The sequence below is a fragment of the Panthera onca genome, chromosome A1 (assembly GCF_046562875.1).
Source record: "Panthera onca isolate mPanOnc1 chromosome A1, mPanOnc1 haplotype 2, whole genome shotgun sequence".
Classification (NCBI taxonomy): domain Eukaryota; kingdom Metazoa; phylum Chordata; class Mammalia; order Carnivora; family Felidae; genus Panthera; species Panthera onca.
Genome location: NC_138339.1, coordinates 192,450,840 through 192,477,773, shown reverse-complemented (window position 1 = coordinate 192,477,773; position 26,934 = coordinate 192,450,840). Strand labels below are relative to the sequence as shown.

The following is a 26,934-nucleotide window of genomic DNA, read 5'->3' as shown; positions in this document are numbered from 1 at the left end:
CAGCACACAGGAATGATATAGGCATTTCAACAGGAATTCATAGACAGCGTCTTTTTGGGCAGCCCTAGAGTAGAATGATTCATTTGACAGTCATTCATGACTACTCAAATTGAGCCAAGAAAATGAGTATCAGATCTATCTAGGCTTCCAAATCACATATTGTGTGGTGTTACATACGCCTGTAAATGTCAGCAACTTAACATTTAAAGTTGTTGAAACATCATCTTGCCTGTGCCAAGATACCAAATTAACAAACAGCTAAAGAACAGAGAATATCCTGGTGGTCCCATTTTGCCCAAGAGAACTAGAGCCTCTGTGGAGAAGTAATACAACTCAGGGAAGACACGGGCAGTTCACCAATAAGCTCTCTGGCTCTGACAGCCTAACTGTAATAATGATTCCAGACAACTGGTGTGAGAGTTGATCATCTCAATTACGTTATGTTTATAACTTAATGAAAGTTTAAAATATGTTAAACATGGTATCTCTTTTGATGTACTTTTCAGGAACATCATAATTGAGGATTTCTTTCCAATATTTTCAATAAATATTATGAAATACATCTGCTACCATCATGCTGGGAAACTCTTTTTACCCATACCTTCAGCCAAGCTGAGGAAGTAATTAGAAAGGCTTTTTAAAATCTGCATTGCTGATTAGGTCAGATGATTAGCTTATCTACATACTTGCATAATTCTACTCTATTTTTATTAAACGTGGGATAGGAACATCTACCCTAGTTCACCTCTATTAGTCTTCCAGTTCCTCAGCTCATTTCAGAAGCACAGATTCTCTGAGGCACCCATTCAGAGAAAACGGAAAAGTTACCTGGACACCAGAACTAAAAACCCATCTACTCCTCTAAGTAAGAGAGCAGCAAATCAACTATAAACATCTGAAAATGATTTACATTTGAGATTTTGTTCCTTTTCAGTGATAAAGGGATCATACAGCTTTGGGTATCCCAGCTCATTGTTGATGGTGGCGTCATTGCTGAGTTGGAGGTGCTGTGGAACAGGGTGTGAGTTTCATACCATGTGACAAATCCCTAAGAAGGGAACCTCAGAACCCTAACACCTGTAGTTGAACATATTCACTCTAATTTTCTAATATGCATGTACAATAAACTATTCCTGTAAAGATCCTCCCAATAAATCATGTCTCCATATATCCATGCCCTTGTGTGGCTGCTTCCCATAATGACTCCAGACTTGGCTATATGACTTGACGTGGCCAAAGGAATATTAGCAAACACGACACAAAGCAAAAGCTTGTAAAGCACTTGCATATTGGGTTTCCCCTGGATCTGTTACTGTTTTTAGAACGTAGCCACCATGTGAAGGAACCCAAGAAAGCCTAAAATACACGCTGTTCAGCTGGAAGCCAACACCACCTGAGGTAAGTGACTCATTTTAGAATGACTGGTGACTTTCCAGACACCAGATGATTGTAGCCATGAGTGACCCCGGTAAAACTAGCATGAGAACCGCCTGGCTAAACCCATCCCCAATTTTTGACTCACAGGATGGAAAGCAAATAAATAGTGGCTGTATCAATTTAGCAGATTTGGGGGTGCTCTGTTATATGGCAATACAAAATCAATGCACTCTCCCAGATTATTCCAGAGGTTTCCGGGCAATGATGTGGAATGATGTGTAACTACGATTACAGTGAGCCCATCACACTCCTCTCTAATCTCCTCCCAGGAGGCAACCCAGACTTAAGCAGCATAAATTTAAGTCGGCTATTAATAGAAGTATGGAAAATAAAAGTCACATATTCTGTATTATTTACTTCTCAATCCAAAACATTCAAAATGTATTTACAGTTACTTTGGCTTTAGAGGAATCTTTGATCCTTGACCTGCCTCAGGCAGGATTCTACTGGAAGGGTCTATCAGTTGGTATTACCATTCGGGTGAACAAAGCTTTTCTATCCCTTTTCTCAAACTCCTAGTGATAGGAGGGTCATATGGGTAGATCGTCCCAAGTAAGTGGCTAGCCAAAGCTAGTTTCATACGTTTGCCTCTCTTCAACTCACATGGGGCACTTGAACTTTATTTCCCCTCCCAGTAACAGTAAACTGACATAGACACAGAGACACCAATGTCCATTCTCACCTCCCCCACCTCAGCTTAGGTGTGGACAAAAGATTGAATGCTCTATCTTACGCAGAAATAAATTGGCCCATTCAGCTATTCTTCAAGGAAAGGAAGTTCTTCCATATGTCACCCTATTAAATGCAAACAATACAACAATCTATGAACATACATTGAAACTTTAAGACTAACATGTCCTAAAAGTGACTCACAGAAGGATTTATTCAATCCCTTTCAGCTTGGCCTGCCCAGGCTGAAGGACAGGGGACACCCGCAGAGGGAAGGGCAGGAGGCAGCTGGTGAGCAGAGGCTGTGGCGCTGCCAGCCTTTCCTTCCCCCTCTCTCAGCCACTGCTAGGCTGCCTGGTGCCTGCAGAAGCCCTCGCTGTTCATCCTACCAAGGCTGAAGCATGTCCCAGTTAGAGAAACACTGGCTTCCACAAGCGCTGCTGCTTTCTGCTCGAAAGAAGGGAGTGGGAGAATGGGGAGTATTGAGGGGAGGAAAATGAACACATGGTGGTCGGAGGGGAATGTGCAGAGGGAACACTCAGAGCATTATAGGCTAAAAGAGTCCTCTTGCACCACATTCTATGCAGGAATTGCTCTAAGAAGGACAGCTGCAGTGTTTCTTTAGATAAAAACAGAGCTCTGGCTTCAGAGAACATGGGTGAGACTTCTGGCCCCATCACTGGCAGCCTTCTGATGTTGGGCAATAGATTTCCCACCCTCTTAAACCCAGTTTCCTCCTTGCCAGTGCTGATGTGCCAGTAAATGAGATGATGCATGCAAAGCACTTGTTACCCTGCCTGGAATTTGGTAGCACATTACCATTCTGCTGTTTTTTAAAAATTTTTATGTTTTTATTTATTTTTGAGAAAAAGCAAGCAGGGGAGGGGCAGAGAGAGAGGGAGACAGAGAATCCCAAGGAGGCTTGGGGCCATCAGCGTAAAGCTCTATGTGGGGCTCAAACTCACGAACCACAAGATCGTGACCTGAGCAGAAACCAAGAGCTGGGTGAACACTCAACTGACTGAGCCACCCAGGTGCCCCAGCATCATTCTGTTTTACCCTGGCCGTCAATGTAGCGCTTCTCCAACCACCCCTTATATGACACTACTGCTAAATCCCTTCCCATCTCCCGGGCTGTTCGAAGTAAACAGTTTTCTTTTGAAATGTACCTAAACTGAAAGTACCGTCACAGAGGCAGAGTACATATTGGATAATATATAAAACCACTACTTCTCTTGATCCGAACATTCATTTATATATTCAGCCAACGGATATTTATTGGACACCTATGAGAAATCAAGCAGTCTTTTGGGTGCTGTGGAGAGAGCAGCGAACAAGGCAAATAAAAATTCATGCTTTCACCCTGGGGGGAGACAGACAATAAAAAATAAACAAGAAAAACATATACTCAGTCAGATAATGATAAGTGCCATGGAGGAAAAATAAAGTAGGCAAGAGGGGTTGAGGGGGCTAGAGGCTGCTGAGAGGTAGGTGAACAGTTTTAGAGAGGGTGGCCCGGAAGGCCTCATGGAGAGAATGGCAGCTGAGCAAGGACCTGCAGGAGTTGAGGGGAGGCTAGCAGATAGAGACTGGAGAGAAACGCAGCGCATTCCAGGCAGAGCAAGCAACAGGTGCAAGAACTCGAAGGTGGCAAAGTGTGTTATGTGCCAAAGGACCCACAAGGAGGTTTATTCCATTGCTCAAGCTGAAAAAGGGGTGAGGACAGACAGATGAAGAAATGCACAGCCCATGTCAAGATTCTGGGTTTTGCTCTGACTGGGAAGGGAAGCCATTTGGTAAGAATCACCCTGGCTATTGAGTCTGGAGCACAGGGGGACATCCAACCAGGGGTACAGGCGTTAAGAGTCATCCAGTGACATTAACATTCTCTGAAAACCTCGCCAGCTTTTTTTCTCTTTGGCCACTTCATGCTGGCTGCACATAGAGCACTCAGCGAAAACTCAGGACTTCATTACCTGAAGGCCTACGAGGTATGCTTTTCCTAATATGTTTGTCCGACTGCTATCCTGACCTCATTTGCTTTCAGAATACCCACTGTTCAAATAGATGCCTGATCTTTCTAGCAGGTCAAGATATACGATGAGAGAAGAATTCATTAGTATATAAAGCTTAACTTCAAGTACGGTGAACTCCAAGACCAGAGCCAGCTCTCCAGGGTCCCACGTTACTTACCGAAGTTTTGATTAAAATCACTTTGTTTTCTTTACTTTTGCTATTGCTAACGAACTGGTATGCCTCTACACAGTGGCAACTGTGATTGTCTACATCACCCCAAATGAAGATTTAAAAACGTAATCAATTATGTAAATTCTAGAATGTTGGTACTGTGTAGATACAGTATGCAATTTATTCATTTTTTTCTCAATTCCTATCTGTGCACTTGACAGAGTAATGGCTTCTGCTCCCATCATATTAAAAAAAATAACCTCATAATGTTATAATTCTCTAGTTGCAAGTACCACTTCTCAGTTATGATGCCACTGGACCTCTCTACAGCTTTCAAGACTGTTGATTATTGCTCTTCCTTTTCACTCTCAGCCTCTTAAAATTCTTTCCTCCCTTGGTTTCATGATGGGCACATTTAAGTCCTGTAGGTCCTGTCACTGTTTTTGTAAATAAAGTTTTATTAAATCATGCTCATTTATTTGATCTCTGCCTGCTTTAGTGACTCGATGGCCGAGTTGAGTAACCGTCACAGACACTCACATGGTACACCATAAAATACCATCTGGCTTTTCAGAGAAAGTATTTATTGACTCTATTGTACACCGATTTTCTTGAGTCAGTCAGTTCCTCCCTCCTCCCCTCCCCACATCCCTCTTTCCCTCCACACCTCCCCCTCTTTCTTTTACCTTCCTCTTCATCTCCTCTTTCTGCATACATCCAAATGTTCATTTTCCTCCGGAGTTTCCACTACCTACCCTCTTCTGCTTCTCTTTATGGGCGAGCTTTTTATTAATTCCACACAATTCCACACTTCCGACAATCTCAGTGACTATCTCCGAGGAAATGAATACCAAATTCACGTTCCCACCTCTGATCCTTCCCCTAAATTCCAGTCTTCTATTTTTGGCATCCTACTTCCACCTGATTATTCCAGTCATTTCAGACTAAGTGCTATTCTTCTTTAGAGTCTTGATTTTACCCATCATTCCCTTGGTCACCCAGGTTCAAAACTCTCATTCATTTGTACTCCTTTAAGGCAACTAATTGCTACTGCTTTTACCCCTAAATTTTTCTGGAACTGCTTCCTTCCCTTTTGTACTCCTTCCCAATGAACTTTCTCAAGGTACCGCTATATACATAAGTCTCATAGAGCATTTTTCCAGTAACTGAATGGATGCAGGGCTTTCCTCAAAAGATTCCCTATTTAAAAACCTTGAATTTTCCCACGATCTAACAAATACAGTTCAAGAGCCCTCCCCAATTATTCCACAATTCATTTTTCATTTGGAATTCTGATGAATCTTATCCTCAAGGCTCCTTCCTTAATCAGCTGTATCTGGCTATTCCCTTCCATCCACATTCAGGCAACAAAAATCTACCCTTCCTATAGAACGATGTCTTCTTCATGAGACTTCATTTCATTTTCTAACGGTACATAATCTCTCCTTTTCAAAAAAAACATGCATACTTTGTACTCACACATTTTTATGGAACCCTTGCACTTTCCATTTTGAATTATACCTAAGCATAGTATAGTTATTTTACATCCCTTATTATTCTGTCTACACCTTGAGAGGAGAGCCATATCAATTATACTCTCTTGTACACAGTGAAATATAACATTGACTGATGATGATGATGGTAATAAATGCAGGTCCCTATTTGAAATGGTCACAGTGGTTCTCAGTTGGCAAAGACTTTGCAATGTAACGATGAAAGTGTCTAGTTCACATTTTATTTTAAAAATCACATTCTGGCTTATATTCTAATATTAACATTGTTGGGGGAAAAGTCACAATCATTAAATTTCTATTACTCGGTAAAGTCTCAGATAATTATATTTTGGGCTTGACTAGGCCAATGAATGGCATAGAAATGGAAATGTTTGTAACTTTTCGTCACTTTTTACCTAAATTACATTTAACAGGCTTTTCTTTCCCTTCAGGAAAATATTTTAAATAGTTAAACATACCTGTCATTTCTATAATATGAACTACTGCTTGGAAACTTCAATGAAGGAATTTAATCATTTAAAATACAGCTTAAAAATTAACGTTTGTTGAGATTATTACAACAGTGACTAGGTTTCATTTTTCTAAAGAATCATGACTAAAACTACTTTTCATATTTGTAAAAAGAAAACACAGATTTACAACTGTCTTGTGTTCACTGGAAATATGTCTTAGAGCACAAAAGGCTTTTGTGATTAAAGAGTTCATAAAATTTTCCATTAATAAGTGGGCTTTTACACTATGCTTGGTAACCTTATACAACTCTCCAGAGTCGGCTAAGAGCCTTGAACTCTAGGAGCCCTCTGAGATAATCACGACACCACCATTTCCTGTTTCTTTCCATTTTGTCAATTCATTACTGCTCAAAACCCAAGCTAACCAGCTTCCATCAATTTATTCAAGTGAATCCACTTTAAGCAGGGATGATTTTAAACGCTTACTAAAAAAGTGATTTTGTGGTGAGCGCGTATGGTAGATAATGAAATCACCAAACTCATGTTCATGTGGAATGCGGAGAGATTTTAGGCATTATACCATGGCCTTTTAATTCACTCTTCTTATTTCACTTGGTCTTTTTGCTCTATTGGTTCGTAGACTGGATACAATTAAATCTTTTATGAAACAGACTGAGATCTGCTATAATAAGTTTAAGTACCACTGAGTCATGGTCCTTGTCTTAGGTGCTGTGGCCTGCAGAAAACCAACAAAGTTGGCATGCACAACTACTATGGCACATTTAGAATCAGTGTTGCTGTTGCCATCCTACCTTTCAAATACTTTGCTCTCCATGCCTCCTTTTAGGATATATTTAAGCCAGCTAGATTACAAGTAAGTCATAATCTATAATAGTGATTTCACCTGTCCTCTTAGACATGTGGGAGACCCTTAAAATTCTTGAAGATATGTTCTAAGACCATCAAAAATTCTCGAATTTGTGAATTATTTGCACATGCCACGGAACCTTTCTATGGCTTCCAAGGCTGCCCGTTATCCCTTTTCACTGTCACTTCTGGCCTCTTCTTAAGACTTTCTCTTTCCTGGGGTGCCTGGGTGGCTCAGTCGGTTAAACCTCCAACTCTTGGTTTTGGCTCAGGTCATGATCTCATGGTCGTGAGAGTGATGGTCATGAGATCCACGCTTGGCATGGAGCCTGCTTAAGATTCTATCTCCCCCTCTCTCTCTGCCCTCCCCCTCTCTCTCTGCCCTTCACCTATGCTCTCACTCCCGACCGCACACGCTTTCTTTCCCTCAACAACAAAAAAAGACATTCCCTCTCCTTGGCTTCAAAAATGGTCACACTTGTCCTCGCACCCTGTAACACATTTCCATCTAGTTTTAGACTTCTTGTGCTCATCCTCACATCAATCATTAAAAAATATATATGAGCGTTTTCTTTCTCATTTGATTGGTAATTTACACATACCCATGCATATATTCTTCTCCACAAACAACTCACAAGAGTTGCTTTGTGGGGCACAAGCAGAGGGCACAAAGCACCACTAAGACGAGTCCCGTAGCTGGGAGGCTCACTCATGAACAGACTCCCATGTTCCCATGACTCAAACTTGTAATTTAGCAAAATATCGATACTGCATACCAGACTTCTGGGGGACACTTGAGAAATATAGAAATCTTAGACGTTTTATCTGTGAATGCTACTGTGATGTCTACTGTGTTAAAATCATGGAAGGTAAATTTGCTTTATGAGGGCAAATGTAGGTGCTGACTCTTCTCTTTCTAATTTATGGCTTTGCATTGTCCTAACCTGGGGTGAATTTGTATTTGAAAATGACCTGTATATATCTTTGCGCCAAAAAGGAAGTATTGCTACATATTTTCCTCTGTTTCCATCTAGGTTGAAGCGTGTGCTTGTTCATGTCCTCATTTTATGCCAACTCCAAAGAGAGGAATTTGCCTTGTAAAACTGGATTAAAGGTGCTTTCCGTGTCATGTCTATGTTTGGTATGCTTTTGTAAGAAAGGATTAAGTCTATTAGTTTCCACCGATCCCTAACAAGCTTTTTTGTTTTGTTTTGTTTGATTTTAGAGACGTTATTTTGACGCTTTACTAACCATTCCCCTCCCCTTGAGATAATAAATTAGCAAGTCTCTGAGGATTTTGGTGAGATGCCTACACCAAGAAACGGATCATACTTCCTCTGGCCTCAGGTACATCCATTACATTGGGGCTCATTTGCTCAGACCTCTTTCTGAGTCCAGAGATGCAACCCTCAGACATGGGGTAGGGAAGAAGCCCATACAGGCAGGTGATGTGGACTCCAGAAATGACTCTGGAAGAACAAGGTCAAAGCTGTAATTCTGCCTAGAGATGGGCCAGGCAGCATAAATATTTTGAGAACACTATTAATATACGCTATATTGAGAGAGAACATGGAAAGTACACATTAGTCTTTTTTGCTTTCTTAACTTTAAGCTGGGTTTACAACTAACTTCTCTATGAAAGTCCATCTAGGTTCTGTGAAAAGAGAGTTTCTGAAGAAGACACAGGCTATCATGGAGGGTGAGGTCTTGGGTTTTCCAAGGCAAATGTCTGGTAGACTGAGTTATGCTTGAGGATGGTATATTTAGGTGTTAAACACAAAGTGTGATAGTGTGTTTTCTTTGAACATGGTAATAAAGAAATGTAGATTTTTTTTAATTGGTAAAAGCCAGTGACACTTACGTTTGGATTACTTCTAAAATTTATAATGTGCTAATAATATGCATTCCAAACATCATTTACCCTGATTTCCTTAATCAAAGCTGCCAAGTCACCTCCTCAGCACTAAGCATGAGCTGTCCCTGAGGCCAAGCAGAGATCTGAGAGGCCAGGATGGTTCGTTATAATCCACGCAAGTTCACATGCTAATGACGGGGATCTTCCTTGGTGTCTACCACATTTATACGATCAATTAAAAAAGATGTCAGGGGCCAAATCAACTCTTCAGCATTTATATTCTTTTTTCTCTTTCAGCTACTCCAAATCCTGAAAAGTTCTTCTTTCCATTGTCTCTCACAGCCAACAATATTTGGTGTGAAAGATAAAACATTAAGAACCATTTACCATACGATCCATTATTTTCTTTCTCATAAACTTGCTTATAAATTATTTATAGCTTTCTTTCACATCATTTTTATTTAAGAAATTTCCCCACAAATATGGAATTCCACACCTATTTATTCTCCCAACGGATTAAAAAAAAATCCTAACATTTTCAGTATTTCAGGTCATTAAAAAAAGTAAAATATTACAGAAAAAGTTGGTTCTTTGTTGTTGTTTACTAATTCGTTTCCTTCTTCCATAGTATCCTGGTGTATTTAAGTTTTTATCTTTTAACTGCATATATATCAATAAATGAATACAGTTTTGTTCTTTGAAAAACTGTATATAGGGAGATCATATTCTACAATTTATGTTCACTTAAAATTGCATTTGAGATTTCTTTACCTTCTTTCATTTAAAATTTTTCTAAAGTCTCAAGTCAGTCTGTGCATCTCTTCTCCTCCCAAACACAAGCAGGACTTAGCATGCTAGCACTACCCAGTGAACACTCCCACCTTCCCCCATGTTCTTCTTCATTACAATTTGGAATTTTGATTCATGTTCCATTTCCAAGAGTTAATTGAAATTTGTTTCTTCTCTTTTTTGTAGGTATTGACTTATACTTTTAAAACCAGTTCTAGGCTCACCTCTTCTTCTGGGTTTTCTTTCTTCAAAAGCATACCCTTAAGTTCTTTCAGCAAATTTGTGTGCGTGGTAAACTCTTAGCCAACATATGCCTGAAATAAATTTTATTTTGCTGGCAAGTGAATCTAGCTGAGAAGAGAATTCCAGGATCCCTCACTCAGTCCTCTGAAGAGATGACTGACTTGCTCTCTGGCAGTTGTTGCTGTTGACAGTCTTTGTTTTTCTTTAATTCCTTTGTTGATAAACTTTTGAGATTTTCTTTAGGACTCATGCCTGCCAATTTCAGGGCTGTGTGTCTAGATGCGGATTTATCTTTACTGATTCAACTATATTCTAAGAGTCATGGCTTCCCTAATTTTCCAAATCCCCGTATTTCTCTGAATATTGCTTTCTGAGTAACAGGTTCTACCTACTCCTATTTTATACACATCCTTTTAGATCAACTTTGGAACACGTCAATTCATATCTTGCATCTTTTTCTGTTGTTGTTTTTGTTGATTTTTCCACTTTATGTTGTTTCCTGGGTAAAATTCTCAGTACCATCTTTCAATTCATACATTTTTCCACTAACCTTTCTCAACATGTGGCAGTTGCCAAAACAAGAACTTGGGAATTCTCTACATTTATCTTCTCCCTTGTCCTCAACATCCATTTGGGCAACAAGTTCTGTCCACTGGATTTGCACTGGCACTGCCTCTGGGTGGGCCTTTGCAAATTCTCACCTGCCCCCATATGCTAACCCACCGACTTACAAGCGCTCGCCCCTGTAGCATCCCGTTCATATAGATGCCCCAGCTTGGCACACAATAACTCCTTCTTTCATATTTCCAGGATTCTGCATCTTTTTTTTTTTTTTAAAATGCCTTTCCTTCTTCCTTTTACCTATGTGGATAAGGCAAGCACACACTGTCCTCTAAGAAAAATCCTTCTGAAATGATCACCACCCCTCCCAACCACTGAGCTTTGTGCCCCTTCCTTTGTGACCGGCCTCTGTGTGTCTACACTTATCTGTGTGACAGAACTTCCCATTATAGCTGCTTTGCCTCCTCCATTCACTCAGCTATAAGCTTCTTGTGGGCATCATCTGTGCATCGTAAATGTGGCTGAATCATATACGTGCACTGAATCAAATGGCTAAGTAAACAAATAGGAAAACATGGAACAATTCCTGTATAAGGCAAAAGGTTAAAAAAAATGGGGATTAAGTTTTTGTTTTTTAATAAAAGCAGCTCAAATGTTTTTATTACCGTTCAGTAACACTACTGGAAGTTCAGGGTTTGGTTTGGTTTGGTTTTGATAAAAAGAAAGCAAGAAAGAAAACAGATCGGTGCTATACTCATCCCATTTAAATAATAAATAATTTAAATAATAAATATGAAGACTTTTCCTCCATATAAATGGCATACCATAGGCAATAAATAAGTTTATGATAAGCCAACCAATTTCATTTAGTTTATAAAGTACAATAGTTTCTAGGTGGTATCAGTTTTAACGTGTGAACATGTATACACAAATACATGTGTCTGTGTATGTTCACGTGTGTGCATTTATATATACATGCGTAAATAAGGTATAGTACACCAAGGTGTTCTTTGAGCCTACTCTAGCATGCCCGGATAGGAGATGGCCACTGCATCTTGTAGCCTACAAATATTCAAGACCTCTACACAAATCACCCACTGGCTAGATGGTAACAATATGGCTGATGCTCCTTACATCTTCTGTGAAAAAGCAATGGTATAATCTTATCAAGTAGTACAGGAGTCTGTGATGGCTTACTCTGCTGTTAGGAAGGATAATTCTACTCCCAATGTTTATCGTAGTTAGAAATACAGAGCACAACCCTGAAAAATAGCTATAAACCATTCAGTGGCTTATTTAGGCTTGTAAACTGAAAAAGCTGTAATCTTCCATTTATATCAGATATAGAAAATTACACAGTTAAAGCTGATTTAAGTTACAGTTGAAAGGGGGTTATTTTTTAGTATGAGGGGCTTATGATGATGATTACTATAAAAAATGATCACAAGTGGCCAAGGAAGGAGAGAAATGGGCCTGTTAGTCGTTATTTTACTTGCAAGGTGGATAATGAGACGATAAAACATGTAATTGGAGGTTATACCACCTTGATTACTGTAGATTATACCAATGGGTACAACAACGCCATTAAGCAAGCAGTGCCTCACCAGTTAGTGCTCATTTGTTGGATGATAAATGGATTCTGTTCCATTATAACCGTCACTTTGAGAATGTGTTGGAAAATACCTGCTATCCCATATCACGATACCAATCAATTCTGGACAGCATATAAGGTACTTTACTCTTTGATACACCTAATAAAATGAGATCTACAAAAAACATAGAAAAGATACTATTTGAGACTCTGAAGAGAAACAAAAATGGGAAAACGTCAGATCTTACTATGAAGCTATTCTCTGTAACCAAACACACATTTTATGGAATTTATTTTCCAATTTTAAAAAAGGCATTCTGGAACATCTGCTGTATAAGCTAGGATAATTCTAAAACTGTAATGCTATAATGATTATTAGCTATTGGCTAGCGCTTGGAATTTTATTGAACTCATTAATCTAAGAAAAATAAATATAATTATAACAGTAATAATAAATGCTGGCTGCATTTTTATTCTGTGGCTTCCATTTGTGTTTTTCAGAAAATAACCATGACCCCAAATGAGGCAAGACAGAACAGGCATGTCTGTGTTGTATATGTCTGTCGAACCAATTCTCTGCTCAAGAGAGCTCCAGGCAGGGACCAGATATGTCTAAAAGTGACAGAGATGTCGATCTCTGAAACTCAGTGAACCACACTTTGACAAAATTCCCCCACACCTAGAAATGTTAACCTACAGCTCGAGGCTGTTTTCAATGCTGCGAGATGCTGGACAAATGAAAATACAGAATACGGTAATGCCAATATTTAGCAACATGGAATTACTTCATGCAACTTATAGATAGGCAGATACAGAGCTATAGATTTAATACATAACAAATTTTAAGCCTTGACAAAAATTAACATTCCTTAAAAATACAACATATCTAACTTGAAAAAAGATAGAATTGGATTTATACTGATGAATTTTCTACATAACCCAGGCATACCTCTTTAAGCATCAAGTCCAACTATGGCCAGTAGCTTGAGGGCATTAAGATATTTTGATTTTATTGAAGGCTCTATCACTAAGAAGCTGTGCTCCTTATAAGGAGCAGAGGAAGGGACATGAGTCTCAGTTTTCTTATCTGTAAAAGACAGGCCCTAATACCCATACATCGGTTATTGTAAGACTTAAAGATGATGTATGTAAAGCACAAAGAACATATAGGCATTCAATAAAGGTTAATTATTTAAATGATTTTTAATAAATATCTGTATAAGATTTATTACCTACTTTCTTTGTTGCCTAGTTCAAATAGACTGACCATAATTTAACCTTTCTTTCATTACTAATGGTCATTATTTCAAAAGCAATTATTGTGCTGTAATAAAGTATTATCTCCAAGGACTAAAGAGCTGTGTGAGCCTATTTACTCTAATCCCAAAAGACCTTGCTGGGATTTTTCAAGTTCTTATTTTAATAATAATTTCCACACCTTCTTTGTTAGGTGCCACTTTTTGCTCTCAGCTCACCTACTAAAGGGAGTTTCCTAATTTGGGCAGGGGGCTGGCTTATGAGAATCTCCGAGGGTATGGAGCATTGGTAGATTGGTAATGCAAAACCAGTCGGTCTATTTTCCTTTATTAAGGGAAACTACAGAAAGTGAAAAGCTACAGCATTCTTGTGGCCACTGGGAAAACATGAAAACATCTACTGAGACAACATTTCAGGGGATCCAAGTCATAAAAATAAAAATTGAGAAATATTCCTCTCAGCTATTTTTCCTTTGCAGTTTATTCGCTATTTTCTCTCTATGCCCAGCTGGAAAATCACGTTCACAAAGGATGTAAGAAGTATATCTAAACTAGGGGCTAAAAGGTTTTACTTTTCAGAGAAAGGATCTCAGATCCTCTTCTGTAAGTAATTCGTAGCATATATCATGCAAGCGGTACGTGTTTTATATTCTAGGCGACGCATGTGTGTATGAGTGCATTACAGCCTACAATTCAGTAAAACCACACGATTCTTTATTCTTTATGTCCCCTCCATTCTCTGCCCTCATTGTTCACTTTTCCTGGTCTGGAACACTTCCACCTACTCTGAGTAGCAAAACCTTATGCTTCTTTAACTTTCGACCTCAAATGCGACCTACTCTACCTTCATTATAACAGATGACTTTGTCTAGAGTCTAATTCATGTTCTCTGGGGATTTACAACCTAGGTCTCTCGAATGGTTCCTCTGTCTTAAAGGGCTCTGTGTTTATAGAGGACTGATTTAAAGCATCCACTCCTGACAAAGGCCACACCAGAAATGATTAGGGAACCCTTGGATTTAGCACGGGGGGGACAAAAATGCAATCACAAAATTGACAATTCCTTCTCAACACAGATTTGAAACAATTCAGACAAAGCTGTTTCAGGTTTGTGCTCGGGTTTGCTTAATATACCTTTAAGATTAGAGATCTGTGGCAGGAAACCAAATCTTTGTTTTATGGCTGCAACAAATAGGCCCACCACGGTAAATATGTCGTTTATTCTTTCTCACCAAGAGATATTCACTGCGTAGTGCAAATAAAAGTAGCATTTTCCTTCTACTTAAGGTTCGTTAGATGAAATTTATGTTTTTAAAATGCACTGCGAACACCAAAATCTGATTGTACCATTATCAGCTTTTAAATCAAAACAGCATGCTATCTGGTAAGGACGGGGGAACTGGTCGATTTATTTCATAAAACTTTATGTACAAAGAGACAGTGTCTATGAACTTAATGGAGAGAATATAGAGTCTGGAGGGGTAATTTTTATTACAATTTATAGTGGGATTATCCATACTCCACAGTTTTCAGATTTTATTGAGATTTTATGGTACTACGATGCTGACATGGTTAACTGCAGTGGGGTAGGAGGTATAATTGTTTCTTCCTGACTAGGAAATGAAATTGGTGTTACTGTTATATAAGAAACCTATAGCAGACTCTATTAATTGCCTGGCTCCAATCAAAGACACTATTTATCCTAGTTTCACAGGTAAAATATTTTACCTGAGGGTAAAAGGATAAATAAGAACTGACTATAATTTTCACACGGCAATATCTTTTCATTAAGAACATGTTGAAGTCATATGAATACTTCTCACCCACGGGGGCTCAATTCTAGAAACTATTAAAATCAAAATCACAGCAAGCATCTATAATGTACACCAAATATCATTCTTTAACATTAAGTACTATGAAATAAAACAAATTTGGAAACAGCAATATGCTCAAGAATGCCAGGGAATTGCAGATGGCCCAATGACATAAAATAGTAACAGCTTTGGGAATGGTTTTCATTCAGTCTGCAAACACTTAACTGTTTATTGAACGCCAGACACTGGATAAGGCAGTAACACAATGATACAGATATCATTATAATATAGTTATACGTTATGTTATATATTGAGTCAAATATATTGAGCCTATATATATATATATATATATATATACACACACACACACACACATAAATAAAATTTCATATATATATGTATAATGTATATGTATGTACATATGTACATATATAATGTATATATATGTATAATATATACATATAATTATATATATTATACATATATATATACTTGCCTTATAATTTAGTATGTACCTTTCCAGAAAAAAAGGCTGGCTTGCTTCCTTCCTTCCTTCCTTCCTTCCTCCTTCCCTCCCTCCCTTCCTCTCCCCACCCTTTCTTTCTCTCTTTCTTTCTTTCTGCATGCCAGGTCTTTTACCAGAGAAAGAAAGGGCCTTCCAGGGAAAGGAAAGTGTATGGACAAAGGTAGATTTGTCATCACGGAAAGCCATGGAAACGGTAGGTGGGACATGAGCCATTCTTGGACATGAGACATCCTTTTATGGTTAGGGTTCAGGACTATAGACCAACACTGCCACAGCACTCCTTAGCATCTCGAATAAAACATTGTACATATGTCAGACTACATTAATTTATTCATTTGTTCATTCATATCTTCAATAAATATTTACTGAGCACTAACTAGTGTTAGGCACAATGAAATGTGTTGGGAAAACAGTAGCTAATGAAGCTTACATGGATTTTGGGAGACCCCAACCTATTTTAATCTAGCAGTATATACCACATATAAACTTATGTTTACGTAAACATACATACACATACAAACAACTTGTTTTTGTCAACTGAGGAGCTTATTATTGGTGTGGTTCACCCCCATTATGTCCCAATAAGTCTATCTTTCCCCCAGGAAACTGAGAAACCCATAAACCATGAGATTATCTTTCTAATTCTACCCTGTTTCTACTGAACTTCCTCTAAGCCCCTAGTTACTGAGGAGGAAGTTCCTCTGATGAATTCTCCAAGTTATTCCAGTTTCACCAAATTCTATTTTTTGTCTTCTTGAGTTCTTGCTGTCTCAGAAATAACTCTCCACTTATCTTTTATTTTTCTTCTATGACATTCAGCAAAACTTGTTAGTAGCACACAAGTTGGCATATGTATGTTTCCATTTATCCAACAAACATAAACCATAGTTTAAAAAAAAACAAGCATAGATACACAGAGAGTTTAACATTTTATTTCTACTAAACAGAAGTCACATACAAATCTACAAGACGGAAAGTGGGACAAGTGGGTAGGAGCCACACTTTTTTTTTTCCTTGTCCAAATTAAATATAGTCTCTTCTAAAAAGTATGTATTTCATATACTAGAGCTCTAAAAATGAAGTAGGTAAATTATGTTTCAAATTTAGGTTCAAGTTTTAATTGAAAAGGGCATGGTCACTGTACTCCCTCACAACCCTAAGCTAGACGGGAAAATCTGGGAGCAATCAAAATAATTAGGCTATAGACTCTTGCTTTTCTTTTAAGTTCTACCACTAGATGGCAGTACAAAGACTGTCATTTTCAACATAAGTGGCTTAGTTCCATAATTTACAGTTCTAGGATTGGTGATTTGGTGAGATACAGATGAAAAAAAGGAACAGAGATTCAGAAATAGGTAGAATGGTGAGTAGTGGGGAGAGACAGAAAAGACCAACAGGGAGAAGGAAGATAAGTAAATGGAAGGAAGTGAAGAGTGAGAGGCAGAGAAAAAATTTGTGGAGCCATGGCAGATACTTTGAGAGTATGCAGGAGGTGCAGGAAGGAGAAAGGAAGAAGAAAGGGGCTGAGGCAAAGGTGAGAAATCCACTGCAGTGTTTTTCAAGCTTTCTGGACAGGAACCACAGCAAGAAATACATATCTCAACATGACTCAGTGCACACACATACACTCTTACAGTACCACATTCACATGTATGTAAATTAATAGATTACTCAACAAAGTTTCATGATATAACATTTATTTGGGTGATATGCTCAGATTTTTAAGAAATCTCCATTTTATTTCTTTAAAACTGCTGATTATGAACTACCAAATTGATTTCAAGATTCATCAACAGGAAAAACACCCACAGTATGAACAATAGTGCTTCAGTGTGCTGTAAAGTAGAGCTGACTTTTAAGAGGAGTTATTTGAAAAATCTCCATATCTGGGAGCAGGGGATATTCTTGGCCATATAATCAGTTCGATAAAAATCTGTTGAATAAATGAATTAACAGGTAGAAGAAAAAAGATGGTGAAGCCACTGGTCATGAAGAGCACATACAACTGGTCAATCAGGGTAGCATATCTCCCTCTATATAAAGATAACTGGAGGGGCGCCTGGGTGGCTCAGTCGGTTGAGCGTCTGACTTCAGCTCAGGTCATGATCTCACAGTCCGTGAGTTCGACCCCTGTGTCAGGCTCTGTGCTGACAGCTCAGAGCCTGGAGCCTGCTTTGGATTCTGTGTCTCCCTCTCTCTCACCCCCCTAACCCACTCATGCTCTCTCTCTCTGTCTCAAAAATAAATAAAAACATTAAAAAAAAAATTTAAAGGTAGCTGGAGAAAAATCGAGTATGTGATTATTACTCTGTAAATTGGTAGTTCTTTTATTTATTAGATAGGCAAATATCATCTTGTTCGTTTCTAAAGAACACAAAGAATATCAGTTAATCAAATTCTCAATTAACAATGGAGAACAGGCAAAGAGAAAGAACTGAGAAAACAGTTACAGAGCTTGGAACAGAAAAAGTATTATTAAGGGAATAAGAAAAAATAAGGAAGAGAAACTACAGCCAGAGAGTTGTAAATAATTAAAAGGCCAATTTAAAATAGTGCCAGCAATAATTTTAAGGCCAAGTTTCCCTCTTAGATCTTACGGTCTTCCTTCTTCATTTGTTACTATAGGTCTTAAGAGTCATTTGATATGCAGATATATTTAGATGGCTGGATAGGTTTCCAAAGGTCTCTTGCAATGAGTATATACATTCAAAAACCATCAAAATAATTCTATAAATACCTGCAATCTAATACGCAAAGTAAGAACTTCCTTCTGGCATGCTAGCACCTGTACTATTTGAAATCAAAAGCTTTATATTTAAGTGAGAACTATACTTTTATATTTATTATATATGATAACTTCATATGTTTCAGAAGAGAAAAAATTTGTTTCTGAAAAATGAAACCGCAAAGGAAATGAAAGCTATTGTATTTCAAAACCCAATACCTAATGTTCAACGTATTAAATATCACCTGAGAAGCTTCTCAGGTGTGGTGAAAAATGAATGTAGCAACTGCATGAGAATATTTATTAGTAAAATATCATATTTAAGCATGTATTCATTTCAACATAAATTCAATCTTTGTATTAAAAAACGAACTTATCCAACAGGTTAAAAATGCTGTGGTAGCTAACAGTTTGTAATAGAATGAATACAAAGACCATTTTGTTAACCTCTTACTTTAACTACTTTAATAGATGATTTTTCTGATTTAGATCTTCCCCTCCCTAGGTAATATCGATCTCTGAGTGAAGTCTCATCTCTCTCTCAATGTGGATTCCACCCAGTTTCCTTACTTTCTCCTTTTTCTCTTGTTTCCCCTTTGTTCTTTTATTTAACTGAGGTGGTGGGGGCAGGTTGGGGGCGGGGTGGCGCGGAGAAGCCAATCAAACTCACTCTTCGACATTTTACAGTTTACAAGGAGTTTACTTAGAGTTTTCTCTTTTCTGCTAATTCTCTTACAATAGTTTAGACAATTTCTGCCTTCTCTGTGACCTAGTTATTACTGTCAACTCTTAGAACCAAACCAGTCTATGCCAGAAGAAGCAGAGGAATTAGAAGACTGCAGTATTTCAGATCAACAAGAACAGTAGAAGCCAGTTTTTTTTTTGAAGGAAGCTATTCAAGCTCTTGCACATGCCCAGAAGTGAAGATAAAGATAAATTTCTACTCCTTGTTGAAAATCACATAAACACAATGACTTATGCATCTGTATAAAATATTCTGAACTCCTATTTACAACTCAGTCTTTCATTAGTATTAGCTGCCTGCTTTTCTCACTCTTTAACAAGTTCCTGCTTTTACTTTTAATAACAGTAGTGAAACACTCAAGTCCTATCAAAGTCTCTATTTAAGAATAATAAACCAAAGTCAGTGACATGCCAGTCCCACTTCCCAAAAGGCAGCATTAAAAAATATATATTAACGAAAGAACATAAGTAACTAAATGGTTTGTCAACAAAAACCAAATGCAGACCTCAACGATGAATCTCTATCTAGAAGTGCTCATAATTAAGCATAAGTAGAAGAATACATTTGCCAAAGGATGCTGTGGTAGTTCGATCACTCAAGAAGACAACCATACACACAGGCATAGGTCAGCTGCCTGGCACTATTCTGGTCATATGGACAGATGACACCGGATTCCACTGAACAGTGAACAAAAAGAGGACATGCATGTGTACGGGAGACAGAGGAAGCGAGTCCGTGACAGACGGATCATCACCTGAAATAAGACATCTTTAACACCACCAAGTGAGAGAGGTGACAGCAGCAGACAATGGAAGATGTGGAGATCTGAAAATGGGGAGTTTCATGGGAGCAAAACTATAGCCACACTCAATGGTCAGGGGAAGTAGAGTCATCCTCTCCAACTAGCTTCGCAGCAATCACTGCAATGACCATATTTCCTTTCACAAATAGAAATGGCACAGGACTAAAAATACACTTGTGGCTTCTTCCTGTTGGCTGCTGAGAAAAGCAACAGCTTGTAGGGAAGAAAATGGGGTGTGAGTATTTCAAATTTGCCCACGACCACATCCCTTTGAAACTCCTGAATGAGTGCTATGAAAATACAGTATATTTTTGGAGGATTCTTCACTGCATCCAAAAAAAAACAAAAACAAAAAAACCCACTCTTAAAAAAGATGACCAAAGGAAGTACATGCCGAAATGGGGTTGGTTTCTTTACAGCAGTATCAACACAATCTACTCAGATATTCTAGGGAAAAAAGTACTTTCTACTCAAGGATCTAATAGCATAACTGCTTTGTCAGGAATAATGTGCTCATCACCCATAATAAGTTGTTTTTCAAGTATGACACCATTAAAAATAGTCTTAATGCAATAAATATGTTGTGTAAAATTCTGGCAGACTGCACTGTTGGGATTGCATTTGTATGGGAGAAAATGTGGCTGCACAGGAAACTGGAGCCAAACTCTGGTCCTTAGGCAATCTATTTATGATGGTCACATGGACAGAAGAATGGGATAGTGGTCAAGGAGAAAAACTGGGCAACGGTGAAGTACCCACCTTGCTGCATGAGGCTTTTTCAGTTCTGATTATTCCAAAGCCCCGGATCAATCACGCCCTCGCTTGACCCTCATTCCTGGGCATCATGGTGCTATTACCTGTTTCTTCAGCTACACGGAGAAAAGGACCATCTGGGACAAGGGAGGGAGGAGATACGTCCACTTTTTTCTGGCTTATTAGCTGGGTTTTCACAGACTGGTTATGGTATTGCTCTTTAAGTATTGTGAATTTCTAAAGTGTAACATCTATTAATACTCAAATATAAAAAGTAGTTTTTAAGTGACAAATGCAAATTATTTGGAGTTTATATTTTGTCTTGAATTATTCTTTACTTTCCACTAGGTGATGAATGAGAAATGTCTGATCTGAATTCTGGTATCATTTTTATAATTTTCAATGAACCCAAATTGTACTGAACTTTCATTCATCTGCTTTTCATTGTCAACCCTAGATCATTATCTGCTGTTTTTGCATTTCCTTTCATTTTCCATCATGTATCTTTTTTTTTTCTAAATATTCTGCCAATCCAGTAAGTTGACTTTAGAATTCATATTAATTACTGCAAGATGTAGGTTACTTCCACAGTATAATATAAGGAACTAACATGCAATTAAGACTTTCCTTCTACAATTCTTCCCTCTCTAGAATTACCCGTTTTCGACTCTCTATTGGATTATTCTTGATAGTATACAAATAGGTTATAATATCTCCTTTTTTAAATCCCTCCCTCGAGAGCCTAAAAGCCTTTCCAGCCATCAATCCATTTCTCTACAACTCTTTCCTGCAGAGCTACTGCAAAGAGCTGCCTAGAATTTCAGTCTTCCCTCACCCCCTCACCTCCCATCTGAAAGCGAACTCACTTCATTCAGTCCTTTGTCCCCACCACTCCCAATGACACATCGTCTGTGTCAACAACCCCGTCCTTGCCAAATGTGCAATTCGCAGTCCTCTTCAAGCAGTGTCTTAGTGATTCTTATAAAAGGAAGAATGTAAAAAGTAGTCATGTCACTTTCCTGCTCAAAGCTCCCATTCCAATGGCTTCCTATCATATTTAGGAAGATAGACAAGGACCTTACCATGTTCTTTGATGCCATACATGACCTGGCCTATTGCTATTCCAATTGCTCATGGCCTGCTCTCCTACTGCCCATTCCCTCCTGTTCCACCAGCTGCCTTGTACTTCCTCCCCAAACCAGTCATGCTCACTCATGCTTCAGGTCTTTACACTTAGGAGTTCTTTCTGTAGAGGTCTTCCTCAGGTACTATTATCATGGTTTATATTTCAGATAGGCCTTCTGCGGTTATACCTAAAACTGCACTTCTCTCTTTGGACTTCCCATCCCCTTATCATGGTTTATTTTTCTTCATAGCTCTTACACCATCTGACATACATTGTTTGTTTCTTGCACTAGAAAGTAAGGTCCATGACAGCAGGCACTTGCTCATCTTGGAACCCCAATTCTCAGAATTTTACTTGGCATATAGTTTTTTCAGAAGGAAGGGAGGGAGGGAGGGAAGGAAACAATCCTAAACTTGCCTTCATCCAGGCAATAACAAACTAAGAACAACTTTGCTTGTGATTTGTTATGACCCTTATGTTTTTCTGCTACTAAGTATCTGTAAAAACTAATGAAAATCTCCTGGGAAATCTACCAAAAACTTCTCCAGGCTGGACTGAAATTCCTTTATGAGGTCAAATAATCCCTTTAGGGTCTTGTTTATAAATAATGTGTCTCAAATTACATAGTAACAAAACTCGGGTGAGATCAGTCTATTGGCTATTCCCTCTACATAGAGAGCTCCCCCTTCTCCGTACAATCGCTTTGGGGGCTAACTTCTTTGTCCTTTTGGTATTAAGAGAAAAAATGTCTTCCCCAGACATTCCTCAGACCTGCTCCGACATCTGGCTTCTCTAGCCTAACCTGCGTTCGTTTGCTATACCTTCCAGAGAGCATGCCATATTTCTTCAGATCATATATCACATTCAAGGCCCAACTGAGATATGTCAGTGTCTACGGCTAGCTAACAACTTGCCATTCTTTTAGACCAATATTCCTTAAATATTTGCATGGGCTGGGTTTTTATCCTCACTGGAAAGCTTTCTCACATCCTTCTGTTGTTAGTCAAGCAAGGTCGGGTGGAGGTTTCACCCTACCATATCCCTAAACCCTAACCACCCCCTCTGAGCATCCTGGTAGAAACATTTCTAATCATATATAACACCCACTGTGAAAATACTTTCATCAAATACACCTTTCTCTACCTGAAATTATAATTAAACTCTCTCCCCTGGGCAAATCCATGAGTGGTTTATGTTTTAATCCAACTTAAGCACAGAATGTCCATAATTATCAATTATATGATTTTTTGTTTAATGTCGATACCTCCCAGTAGACTATAAGCACTCTGAGATAGAAACAGCATCTGTTTTGTTCAACACTGCATTCATGGTACCAAAAAACGCCTGTTACATGATAGATGCTCTATAAATACTTGAATGGACAAATGACTCGGTTTATAATACGTCAACTTATAACATGGATGGGTACATTCACAGTTCTTTGTGTAATGTAACATATGATAAGGTAAACTATTTCTCTATCAGAGACCAGATGTAACAACTTTAAAAATAATTAGCCAGTACAATCATCTGCATTTATATGAGTTAGTTTTGTAATTGTATTATTAGCATTTTGTATACCCAACTCCCCTACCGTATTTTCTTTTGCTTATCCCTACCAGATATACAAGTCCTACGTGGGAATGGAAAAGGGCTCCCTTTATCACTCAGCCATTTCAATGCTGGCCCAGTGCCCGGCTGCAAATGTGCAAAATAAAGACCTGAAGAATTACTGAAATGCCCTTTCTTTTATTCATTCTGTGAGGTAGGCAGGCCTCCTCCACTAGACAGTTTTACCATCATCTAATTAATCAGGTAAACAATAAAAATAAAAAAAAAACTTAGAAAATGCCACAGCCATATTTGAATAATATGGTGATTATAAAAACTTATTACAAACTAATAAAAATAGAAAATAGGGGATGTTTCCAGATAATTTCTCATAGTAAACTCTCATCCCTTATAACCTGCTGTAGTAATGACTTTGAGAAGCATTTCTATACTAAGTTCTTGGGAGCAGTTTTTCATGTGTAAATTCAGTCATTTTTTTTTTCCTTCCAACTTCATGTTTATAAGACAGAAAAAAAAACTTCTCAATATTACTACTTCAAGTATTTTGGAGAGGAGGTAATAATGATATATAATTACAAACATTTTATTGATAGTTGATTAATCTAGACATTAAGCTCTTACTGAATCTCCCCAGTAATCTTCACGGATAGATCATGTTATTATCCCCATTTAATCACTGAAGAAAACTTCCCATCTAAAGCAGTAAGTGACGGTGCTAAGATTTTAGATTCCTGATCTGGAATCTCATGCTCCTAATGTCCATATCACAGTCCAGGGGATTTATGATTGTATCAATTTTTCTCCTTGACATGAGAAGACTAATGAGTAAAAAACACTGCATGAAACTAACAAATACACTTGAGAGCAAATTATACCGTAAGTCTTAACCAAATTCTTCTGCAGAGACACAGTTTCCAGAAAATAATTTTGGCAATATACTTTCTATACTAATCACCCTATAAAATAAAAATAAAAATAACCTCTCCCATAAAAGGATATTTTTATAAATAAAAATAAAAATAACCTCTCCCATAAAAGGATAATATCAAATAAAAGAGATCTCTCTTTTGTTTCCTTCATTAGTACATGAAAATTATTAAAAAAAAGAAGTCATGAACAAAATTAAAATCCTCATCAATCAACTTCATAATTAAAGAAATATTTCCCTTAATGGGTATGGCACAAGGGTTGGATTCTATGGTATACACATACACACACATAAAGTAATATAAAGTAATATAATGTGCAAGGTTCTATTTAAAAATTCCTGATTTTTAAACAATTTATAAACACATCTTTAAATTACAAAAGAAAATAAACACCTAATGTGGCCTTCAGTTATGTTATTATTCAAATTGGTTAGCTCCTTTAGATCAGGAGTATTAGTAACACCAGAGGGGGGTCAAACTAAAGTAAAATCCAAGAAAAGACTCCCTCATCTACCTATTCACTATGATAGTGGTGGGACTAGTTCCTGGCCTTTCCCCGTAACAGCACAAAAGACAGAGGTTGACAGATAAGATCAGAATGTCTGCATCTCAAGTGTGCAGTCTAAAATCTCTGAGTGCTATGAATCATGTGATTTTCTCACTTGGTAATACTGAGAAGGGAAAGTTGATTTTCTGGCTATGAAGAAACTCGATGCAGGTAAAACAATAACTTGCCAAAGATGAATGCACAGTTTTGTAGTGAATGTTTGTAAAAACTTCTCTAACTTCGCAATCAACTGCTATTTCTATGCACTGAATCCTGCCTTCTATAAGAACTATAACAATCCATGTTTACTAGCATTTTATGAGAAGGTGGTGTTTATGTAGTCATCGGTCATTTTTTAATTATGCGCTAAAATATGGTATCAACGTATATTTAGTAGTAATATGGTATCAAAGCAAAAAGTAATACAACATTAAGTCTTAACTCATCATCGTTTCTTGGTCCTACAGACAAAATACATACACAGATACTTAGTTTAAGAGGGAATGAGTCAATGATGATCAGTATTTTACATTTCTACAGAAGGGTGACTTAGTTTTCAGATTCATGACAAAGGAAGATAAACTCAGCAGCATGATGTTACTATAATTCCTTCTAGTAAAAATTGGAAAAAATAAGAGCTCAGCAATAGGAAAGTAATTTAATGATCAACTGCCTAACAGCCATATAGAATTAGGTAAGTCGGTATTGTTAGAGTATTAAATAGACACAAAGCATCGTCCTGCCTTCTAAATCCTAGAAGGGAATTTTAATACTGCATTTTGAAATATTCCATCATACTGAATCATCCTGTTACTTGAAATGACAATAACTTACACTAAGGTAAGAACTCAAGCTACATGGAGCTTTTGGAGTCAAACGCCTAACTTCAGAATTCTTTTAATGGCAACTCAACTTACAAGCACTTACGCTAAGTATAGACTGTCCTCTCCATCTGAGCACTTGAAGGTAAACATTATTTTGCAAATTAAGATATTTGAATTCTAACGTTAAACGACAGGGTACATAAAAATACAGACTCAATAATACTGAAGCAAAAACTTATGCAAACATGCAGTTAGTTCTTTTAAACTGCTCTACTGAATGGCTGATCAGCTGGGTCTCTGTGGTGTTGTGCACAGACCTCCTCTGGATATGGTGTAGTTGTATACGATTTAGGATCTGCTCACTGAATAAAAGAATAGTTACCTCTAGCGCTGAAATAAATCAAGGCTTCGCTTGTGTCCCTTACCTTTGCCATGGCTTCTCCCATCTTCCAAAAGCGGCACTACAATAGTGTTGTTCACATTTCCAGGTGACCGCACAGCTGTGTAGACAACAGGCACCGACTGTACCACCACAGGGATGCGGTGAACGTGACTCAGTTTGTTAGACTGTAAATTCATGGGACTCGAAGGCGGTACAGGATGGATAATGTGCAAAAACTGCTGGCCTCCCACACCAGACGCGGAGGCGACAAGGGGCCCTGGAGTTAATACTGTTGACGAAGATGATGCTGAAGATACGGATGTTATAACAGTTGGGGATGAGGCTGGACGACTAGAAGACGATGAAGAGGTTGAAGTTGAAGAAGGCGAGGAGGCAGATGCTGTCATGGAAACTGGTGAGGATGAAACGGCTGTGGGGGATGTCCTGGCTTTGTTGATCGACAAGTCCACTGGCTCAGTTTGTGTTTGGAAGTGATCTACAGATAACGAGTCCTCCGGCGGCTCCCCTTTCACATTATTTAGCAACAGGGGAACAGCTTCCATATCGGGGTAGTTGTGGACGTTTGGAGACTGTGGGGAGAAAAATGGAACACATATTGATCTTTGTTAATCATACATTTAACAGGTGCAAGATTTATTACTGGAGTGCTTATTAATTTTTCTCTTATTGCTATGAGATACTACTCATTCCCCAAGTAGTTGAAGGAGTGCTCTGTGACAGTCATTGTGATTAGAGTTGAGAGTACAA

General features: G+C 38.1%; 1 protein-coding gene across 7 annotated transcripts in view; it reads right to left on the bottom strand.

Moving 5' to 3' along the window:
* Window positions 1–26,934, bottom strand: part of KLF12 (KLF transcription factor 12) — a 438,687-nt gene that overhangs the window by 123,442 nt on the left and 288,311 nt on the right. For all 7 annotated transcript variants that reach the window (XM_060636987.3, XM_078432839.2, XM_060636975.3 and 4 more), the window contains one exon: window positions 26,210–26,756. In XM_060636987.3, coding sequence (XP_060492970.2) covers window positions 26,210–26,756 — 547 coding nt within the window. The remainder of the gene's footprint in view (window positions 1–26,209; window positions 26,757–26,934) is intronic.